We start from the raw sequence: 9,739 nt of genomic DNA, 5'->3' as shown, positions 1-9,739 counted from the left end.
ATAAAAGTATACAGTTTTGTTATTGTCCACTGAAAATCGTGAGCTTATTATTTTGCATTCGTATTCTTTGAAATCACGAGATAAAACATCGAGAATACCGAGGTACAATCTTTCATGACCTGCACATCACTGCACATGCGCGCATAGACAAAGACAGCAGGGGCCCATATGCAGCGTTCTCTTTCTATTCCTCTATCGCCTTTTCAGCTCGCTTGCGCACTCTATTCTTATATCTCTATGGTCGTGAACGAACAAAATTCTTTTTTTTTTTTAATTATTTTTCCGAATAACGTGAAAGACAAGCAACTCGAAAAAATGCTTTTCACGCTACACGAAAAGAGAAAAACCATGCGGCGATCCGAAAGTAATTTTTCAGTTCAACAAAGCATGCATAGGGGATGATTGTTATAAGTACAATAAAAATAACTACCAGCGAGACGAGAAGGAGGGGGGAGAAAAAGAATATATAACGCACATGTGCATATTATTCTGCTGCCAGAGGCAAGTACGACGAAGCTCGCAATATTCGAAATATCTCGAATTATTCCGCGGCATCCCACGAATGTCATCCTACGAATGAATGCACTCGCATAATTTTGCGCCGTCTCTAAGCACGCATTATGTCGGTACTCGATTCTAACGAGAGGCAGCATAATTCTTAATCGTCTCTGAGGGAAACTGGGTCAGGTTTAAAAGTTGTTGGCAATTTTTCGGCGCGTACGTTTCTCATCTTTTTGCAGTTTTTCTTAATTTTTGCAGTATCCTACAAATAGAATATTTGGTCTCTGATGGAAAAGATATATCATTTATGTCAAGTATTTACTTCTTTTTTTTTTAGCAATTTTGAGCGATTTAATATTTACTAATAATATCTGTATCTGCAATTTCTAAACTTTCTAAACTTCGTCGATCACGCAAACGGCGCGTAATGTCTTTTTGGCTTATATTTCACAGTCGTTAGTGCTTCGTACCGGGTGTCGAAATACAAAATATCGTGAACTGTGTGTTTTTACTTCAGTATCAACGATACCCGCGGCACGGAATTATTCATCGGAGTCCTAAAAGGCGCTTTTATTCGACGGTCGCGTTGAATTTCGTGCATCGTTCGCACCAGCGAAAAAACCATCGCCGAGCTGACCTTTCCGCGCGGCAAATGTTAAACGATGGGCAAAAATTGCGCTGTGTTTCTTTCGCAAACTGACACGCTCGAAACGTCAATCGCTGGCGACACGATCGTCAAACGCACGATCGCGAAATATGCTTCGCGCGAAATATAAATTGAGTGAAATGCAACATCATTAATCATCTGTAAACTTCATTTCGGATTTGCGCATATTTAAATCATAATTCGGGCGATTTAATAAATATTGTACTAATATCGAATTCAAATGTAATTGAATATGAAGATTATCGTGGTTCATTAGGCACGACCTGATTGCAGCGCGCGTTTTACGTATAAATTTTGATACAATCGTATATTGAAAGTAACTGCGACGTGTCACGAACAAATAAGAGGAGAGAGAGAATGAATATTTCTGTGAAATATATATTTCCGTAATTGTCAAAGTTAAATTATCAATTTTTGTACTCAGACCTGCAAAATTTTTTTACCTGTACAGATAAATATACAAATACGTTATTAGTTGTTCCACGATATTAATTAGTCAAAAAATCAAATAATCGACAAACAACGCTTTTGCATTTGTCGACAATTAATTCGCAACCGAAGAGTGTATATGTCGAGACATATATTGTTAGGTAATATTTATTACGACTAACATTGTACCTATATGACGCTTTTGATAGAGTACAGTATAATAATGGATACTGTAAATGACTTCGTGTATAAAGGAGTCGCGAAATTACTTTAGAAAAGCTTTTTCGAGCTTTTTAGCAAACGTCTCTTTTTCCATCTTTTACTTCTTTACGCTCCTCTTTTATATTAATTTTTAATATAATATAATTTTTTTCATTTTCCTTGTGATTATCTGTCTTATGGGATATCATTAAATACTGAAATTAAACTTGTAATCCTTTAATAACGCCATTATCATATTAAAGTATCGATTAAGAATTTTTCCTTACTTAAACCTCTTTCTTGATTAAACCTGTATGAAATACATTACATCGCGTGAGATTAAAAAAAAATGCTATGCAACGTTAAACACGTATAAATAAGATCTATATAATATATAGAACATAATAATATGTCTAATACCAAAACTTTAACAAACTTTAAGAAACTTCAAAGTATATTAAACTTTAACAAACTTCAGAAAACTTTAAAGTCTATGTAAAATTTTAATAAACTAGAAAATTTTTAATTTTAATATTATTAGGACATGATAATACGAGTATAATAAAATTGATGATAATGACAATGAATAATACTCATTCTGTCTTTGATAAAGCTGTATTGATCTCACACACATATATACACGCACACACTCTATCCCTTTCTCTTTCTTCATGTCACATCATGAATATGCAAAGAAGTAAGGACGCGTTTAATGAACATTTTCAGAGCTGGAGAAGCGGCCGCAGCCGCAGCCGCCTCGGAGCTCTGAGGAGCTGGAGGATCTGCATAAGCTGCTGCACTTCCCCGAGGAGGTGGCGCTCAGGTTGACGGAAAGCGAGTACCAGCTATTCTACCAGGTACCACCGAGCGAGTACCTAAGGCACGTGGAGCAAGATCAGATCGCGTTGCAGAAACCACCTGCCAGGCCACCCCCGTCGCCGAGTCGCAGCTGCAGCAACCCCAGCACCACCAACAGCTCGACCCAAACCGAGGACGAATCGACCTGGCCTGTTGGCACGGTGTACTCCACCGTGCAGATTCTCATCGATCGTTTTAATGAGGTACATTCTCCCTCCCTGTATTCGCATTTTTCAACAGCACGCAGATGTGCCTTTTGATTATAAGAAATGCCGCGGAAGAATCCCGTAAACTGTGGTTTCTAATCAGCGAAGCGATATTATTATTTTGACACGTAAATAAGAAAAAAAATGGCACTGTACCACGAGGGTAGTAATAGACGCGAATCAACAATCGCGCGGAGGAAAAGCGCTCTGCGCCAAGAATCCCCCCTCGGTCTTCTGCCTCGCGGAAACACTCATCAGCCGCTTTTAATGAGGTATCCACTTCTCCAGCGGCTTTCCGTACGTTTTCGCCAGACACTTTCACCCACTTCACTCATACACACGTATATACACGTATACATGTATATTCACACGCGTACGGATATCACCTGACCTCGCTTACTCGTTTCCGCCCGTCCCCACTGCCATTTCCCACTCTAAATCCTCGCTCAAGGTTGGAAACGTTGGTTTCTCCATCCCTAAGCTTTCCACGTTGTTCTCTTTATCACCGTGCTAAACAAAAGCCTCGGAATAGAGAGCCGCTGGAAAATTCTGGACATTTCTCGCGGATAAATGCAATGTTCCGTGACTTCCTTACAACGCGATAACTTTTAATTTCTTATACGATACATAAAAATTACAATAAAGATCACAGACTAAAATTAATGTTTCAATTATCGCCAATGATATACTTCGCGTGTCATTTTTGCGTCACTAAATATATATGCATTCGCATTTGACAAGTTCTCAAAATTCCAAACTTTCGATGTCGGAAATTACTCATAATTAATAATATTCATAATTAATAATACTCATAATTAATATATAATTACTCATAATTAATAATAAGCTTGTTTGTACTAACTCGAAAAAATGATGCGCGAATCATTCCGAAATAAATTACGGTGTTATTACAAAAATAAATGCCACATAAATGTTGACTTGTCGGAAACATAGGGGATAGTAGGGTAACTACGGACACGGGGTAAACGCGGACGATACTATTGTAGTATATTAAAGTAGCGATATTCTTCCACTTCTCGTATTCGTACCACTGACAAGCGCATATCGGACTATCGCTAGTGTGAGAAGTGGGAGAATACTCTAATATACTACAATAGTAATCGTTCGCGTTCGCCCCGTGTTCGCAGTTACCCCACTCTCCCCTGCATTGTGACGTCCAGTTCAACGACATCGAAATTCGCGTCCTAGTTGTTGTACGTAAAGTACAGTGGGACACGATGCAAATAAGATAATCATTATCATGTTTGTTAATCAGGTAAGCTCATGGGTCACCCACGCGATCAACAGCGGTGCCACGGTAGAAGAACGGCAGGCAGTGCTGTCCTGCCTTCTACGCGTCGCGCTAACCTGTTGGAATACCGGAAACTTTAATTCAGTCATGGAGATAATTGCCGGTTTAAAGTAAGTACCCATAATGTTTGTCGTAAACGTGAATGACGGTGCTAAGTCCCCTATATACTTAAAGGGTCAATCCTCAAATTGCCGCCTCCCACCTCCTGCAACGCACTCGCTTTATTACTGTCCGTAAAGTCAGGCAGCTAAGCCCGCATTGTTTCGGGCCAAGTACGAAAGTCGTAATACAATTTCTTGGCCCGGTCGCAAAATTACGAAATCCCATCCATCTTCATCCACCGTAAGGATCTAACCGCGGGGCAAAGTTGCTGTCGGCAGCGATAGATTATTACGAAAGACGACCGCAGCACGCATCCCGTCGGTCTCGAGTTTCGATCGGATTAGAGACTTAGCCGCGCTGCCGCCGCGCCGTCGCGTCGTCGCCGCCGCCTCTGTGTGTACGCGTAACTATAATTTCATATCATATAATTATATAATCGGCTAATCTCTCGGATTAACATGAATTAGGATTACCAGAGAACTCAAACAAACTGCTCATCACTCTCATTGAACAAGCTAACTGTGTATTCTTAATTTGCACGTGTAAAACTTTCACACGATAGCGTCAAGTCATTAATGATTCGGCAACTTTATTATATGTATACTGTCTTGTAAATTTGTAACTTGAATAAATTTCAAATGAAGAAAATTAGAAATTTATACGAATTACGAGGATATTGTCTCGCGCACCAGAGAGCTGCGAAACATATAATCCCCCAATGAGATCGCGACACTAATCCGAACTCAAGGCTTCCTTGAAACTTTCCTCGTGTTTGTTGCATGATGTTGCGACTTCCAAGGTCGTGCTAGCTCAATTAATCTTCATCTATTGGAATAAAGGACTCTTGAAATTATATTTCTCCACATTTAGACAATGGAGCTCGAGCTTTATTCGGATTTATTATACCGAACGCAAAAGGTAGCTTTTTGAATATCTGTATACGTACGTAGAACTTTGCCGCTGTATAAATGAAAACTATGAATGAAAACTCTCCAACAGTGAGAAATAACGAATGTTTAACTTGAAAAGTATCTTCGATCGACCACGAACTAACAATTAAAAAACTTTGTACTTATAGTTTGTTTTGTCGCGATGATTGTTGACCATTCGCGCAAAGTCAGATAAAACCCATTAAAAGTGCAACCAAAGTGGTTTATCCTCGCAAACAGGAATTAAATATCCTTGGAATGAAACACTTTCTCACCTCTTGCGAGAAAAATTATTTCTTGCATAAAACAAGATTAATAACATGCAAACGAATTCAAGAAAAAGTCAACAGTATAAAATTACAGATAATCTCTATATAATTTAGTACCAAGTAAGAATTGTTTTTTTAAATTTATGTCTTTAGACGTAATACTTTACTTAATTATAAAATTGCACTCTAGAAAGTTCAAAATTATAGTTAAATCTACACATTCTTTTAGAAAATATATGCAGAGTTTTCAACGTCGCGATAAAAATAATTAAAAAATATACTTGTATTGCAATTCTGACACTTCTTTTTGTATTGTGGTTTAATCTTAACCGTAAAAGTATTCAATTATATGTATAAGTATTGGCACAAGAAAATTTGAATACTCGTTTCATTATCTAAAAATTACGATATTCAAAGGTAATCAATTAAGCATAAAATTATACATGATTAATTAATCAAGTATAAAAGAATATAAAAAAATTTAAGCGAGATATTCTCATCGCAATAGGTACTATCTTTAGAAATATCTACGTTTCGGTAAAAAAAATTTCATTTTTAATTTAATTTTAATATTATTTGTTAATTATTTGATTGACTTTAAGTTTGTTAAAACATACGTCTTTTTATCAAGACAAGTGAGTTTTATTAAGGTAAAGTAAGATAGCCACGATAGTCACGTAATCGAATATGATGTTAAGTCTTTGAACTTTTATCGATAAAAACTTTGCGATATCTACGAGAATCGGATCAAACTGTACTTAATACGATTACACAAGAGGATTTCTTTGCGTGGGATTCCGTATCCCGAGCGGCAGCCGAGGAAACATTTAGTCCTCTTTAGTAAAAAATCGAAGACTGTTCGACAATAAATATCAACCTCTTCAAACGTATCCTCTGCATTAGACCTCTCATTGGACAAGATCCAATTTTGACGTTATAAATTTAAAATAATTTCTCTGGAAAATAACAATACTTCCCGAACGTCTAAGATCTTTGACATTTTCGCGGCCGCGTATCTGGAATTTGCAACGAGCGAGAGATCAAAGATGCTTTGCCCATTTGTCAGGCTTCCAGACGATGGCATTCAGGATTCGACTGTAGAGATTTTCCGTGGAGATGCTATCATCTCAAAAGAAGGATGGTTATTAGAGTCGAATAAGTGTCCTTCAAACAGCGATCTATACGCGAATTTGACTTACGAGGAGTGAAACACTAATTGCTCTCTCTGAATATTATCTTCGTTAAATTTCGATAGCTTTGTCTCTTGTTCGATGTCAAGTGCATCGTTTAAATTAAAATCAGCGTAACTAATGTTTACACTTCTTTAAAGTCTGAAGCCATCGGAAATGTATCGATTGTGAGTCCGTTTCTTGTGCGTTTTGGTTTAATTTACTTAGCTTTGAACAATATTTTCACATTCCTGTCAAAATTAACATTATTACAGATAATGTATGTGAATCTTTGAATTGGGCTAGTGAACAATAGTTATTACGTAATTTATGAACATATTTCTCTTAAATATGTTGCAAGAACACTCGGATTTCAAATAGGAAATCGGAAAACGTTCGCGCGCCAGTTGATTGAAACATACTAGATTCCCTTTACTATGGCTGATGCATAAACGTTATGCCCGGTAACGACCTGCTTCCGGGCTTGTTTCTGCTTCTTCATCCTACTGTCTCATGCATCGTACGCTTTTTTTTGTCGAATATATTAACTTTATTTCAGTATACGTTTTCTCAAATGTAATAAATTGCACTAAAGAAAATATTTATTTCTTATAATTACTCTATTTATTATTTTTATAACTTTGGAAACGTGAATTTAAGCAAATATTTATTAAAGTGCCATTTTTTAAATTAAAAGATTCGGATTTAGTATTTTAAAAATTCATTTGCTATATTTCAATAACTATTACACTGTAATATAGTAAACCTGAATTTGATTCAAGTAAACGTTTCAAGAAGAAAACATTTTCTGATTTTAATACTTTAGTTTACTATAGTAAAATTAATAAGTTTTACATTTTAACATTATTTATTTAAATTAAGTAAATCTAATTTTAGTAAAGATATTCACTAAAAGCAAGCACATTTTTTTTTCAGTGCAGAGCATTACCATCAAATCATGACACAAGAAACGCGTACGCTACTTGCTAATGATAAAAGGGATCGGCCATATACATGTGGAAATTGGTAATTAATTACTATATTAATTATATATATTTGTGGCTGTTATTACAACAAAATGTAGATATTTAATGAAAATTTCTTACAATCAAAAGAATGATAATTATTTTAATGTCAGGATTTTTAATTACAATCTGATTTTAACACTGAGAAATTTATGTTATTAAATTTTATTCTTTATTATTTTATTCCTATAAATAAACTTTAGTGCCAAAACAATTCAAAATGAGATAAGAGTAATTGAGATATTTTAATATGCATAACCAAGTAAAAATTAGTAAGAAATCATCAAATTGTCAGACGAATCAACTTTAAACTCGTCAAGAAATATGGCCAAAAAAAAAACTAAAAAAATTTAGGACCCGTTAAACATACAGAATTGGGTAAAAAGCAAAATATAAATGCATCAGCAATTATTTCATGTCCGTGGACTGATCATATTTAACACAATTACGTCTTGTAAAAATAATTAAACCCAGGACCCGCAATTTTCTTTCGCAAAAGCTCAGACAAGCCTAATGTATATTAAACGCAGAGATATGTCTTGTTGTAGGATCCCTATCGCGTGTCTTATTGCAAGAGTGGCTTCCGTGGTAGTTTGCTTTATTAAGAGCTTCTCGTGAAAGTTTTATCGAGTGTCACGACACGTAGCTCATTCTACGAATGTTTCTCGGCTCGATGCTCTACCCATTTCCCGAAACGATTCACAATGACGTAATCGCATTATTTCACGAGGAGTTCTTTCGGGACTGCGACCTCTTTCAACTCGATGCCTCGCGAGGGAATGGGATAATCTCCCGTTGAAAAGTAATTCGAGTAATGAATGTGTGTCATTAATTTTCACGAAGATCAACGAATACGACCGACGACTCGCGCGTTATTCGCCCGTAAAATCGTTCTCTTGCTCGTTTGATAATTAATCCTCTCCCGGCGTAGGCGGACTGAAAGAAGAAATAAAATACAAAGCGATATTCTACACGATGGACTTTGAAAGTCTCAAATAAATGACTCGTAAAGTTTTCGAAAACGTGTCGCGGCTATGAAAAAAAACTTGACGACATGGGAAATTTGATCAGTCAATATGTCAAGCTAAGCTACCGTACATGCCATTTGCTAGTTTCAAAGTAGCGTAATTTGTTTACCGAGATTTCACTTGTAAATTTGTTCACGAATAAAATACACAAGTTTCTCAAATGCATTTCAATTCTAATTTACATCTTTGCTGCGATATACGCAATATGAATCACGCCTGATGTCTATCCACTTGGAAAAAAAAAACTGACGTTGATTGACTTAATATTATTGTTTGTGCCTCGGGGGGAACAGAAGTAAAAAAAAAACTTCCGCGCAAGGGCTCTTTGTAATCTATCAGGCGTCTAAAGGAGAATACTTTATTAAAGGGTTTTTTGCCAACTTGAAAACTACGCTGAAAATCTGCTTGGAAGTTCTGATCGATGTTCCACGTGCACATTTAAATGGGGGGAACGTCTCTGAGAATATCTCAGAAACTTATTCTCATAGAGAGATGGAAATATGAAGTAGAGAAAGAGAAAGAAAAAGAGAATCGAACTTCACTTCCGCTTGAGAAGTTCAAGATTGACTTCCTTCTCTTTGTCCCTCTATATCGCAGAAAAATTGTTAACTAATCTTTGTGCCGCAGTATTGCTCTGACAACGTGTAGCTCAAATAAAATGCATTACGTATTAAAATCGATGGCTACCAGCTAATCGAAATGCCATAAGTATCACCCGTTTGATCGATGACTCTGAAACGGCGAGGGAAATTGTCTCGGCGAGCTTAATATCGTCTTCCAGGGGAAATTTCGGTTTACGTTCTGTTTCGCTGATTCCGCCCTTCGGTTATCGCTTTCGTTCTTCTCGCGGTACTCGTTATTAAGCGCGAAGGCGCTTTTTTTTATGCTCCGCGAGACGAACGAATTTCGCCGTAAGTGGCGCGCAAAGAAGAACCTTTACCGCCTGCTCCCATCGGAAGCCCGGCGTAGAAATAAAATACTTTTTATTGCCGGCACTGTAAAGTTAGACACACCGTCCTCCTATGCTCGTCCCGCGAATGAGA

At 36.8% G+C, this 9,739-nt stretch overlaps 1 protein-coding gene across 1 annotated transcript in view; it reads left to right on the top strand.

Annotated features, from left to right (window-relative positions):
* Positions 1 to 2,526: 2,526 nt before the first annotated feature.
* Positions 2,527 to 9,739, top strand: part of LOC112460650 (1-phosphatidylinositol 4,5-bisphosphate phosphodiesterase epsilon-1-like) — a 29,843-nt gene continuing 22,630 nt past the window's right edge. Inside the window, exons 1-2 of the mRNA XM_025025444.1 lie at positions 2,527 to 2,859; positions 4,139 to 4,284. Coding sequence (XP_024881212.1) covers positions 4,262 to 4,284 — 23 coding nt within the window. The 5' untranslated portion in view covers positions 2,527 to 2,859; positions 4,139 to 4,261. The remainder of the gene's footprint in view (positions 2,860 to 4,138; positions 4,285 to 9,739) is intronic.

This window comes from Temnothorax curvispinosus, unplaced genomic scaffold (assembly GCF_003070985.1).
Source record: "Temnothorax curvispinosus isolate PA1 unplaced genomic scaffold, ASM307098v1 QBEX01001170.1, whole genome shotgun sequence".
NCBI lineage: Eukaryota > Metazoa > Arthropoda > Insecta > Hymenoptera > Formicidae > Temnothorax > Temnothorax curvispinosus.
Note: the sequence above shows the minus strand (reverse complement) of the source record. Positions and strands in the feature narration are given on the sequence as shown.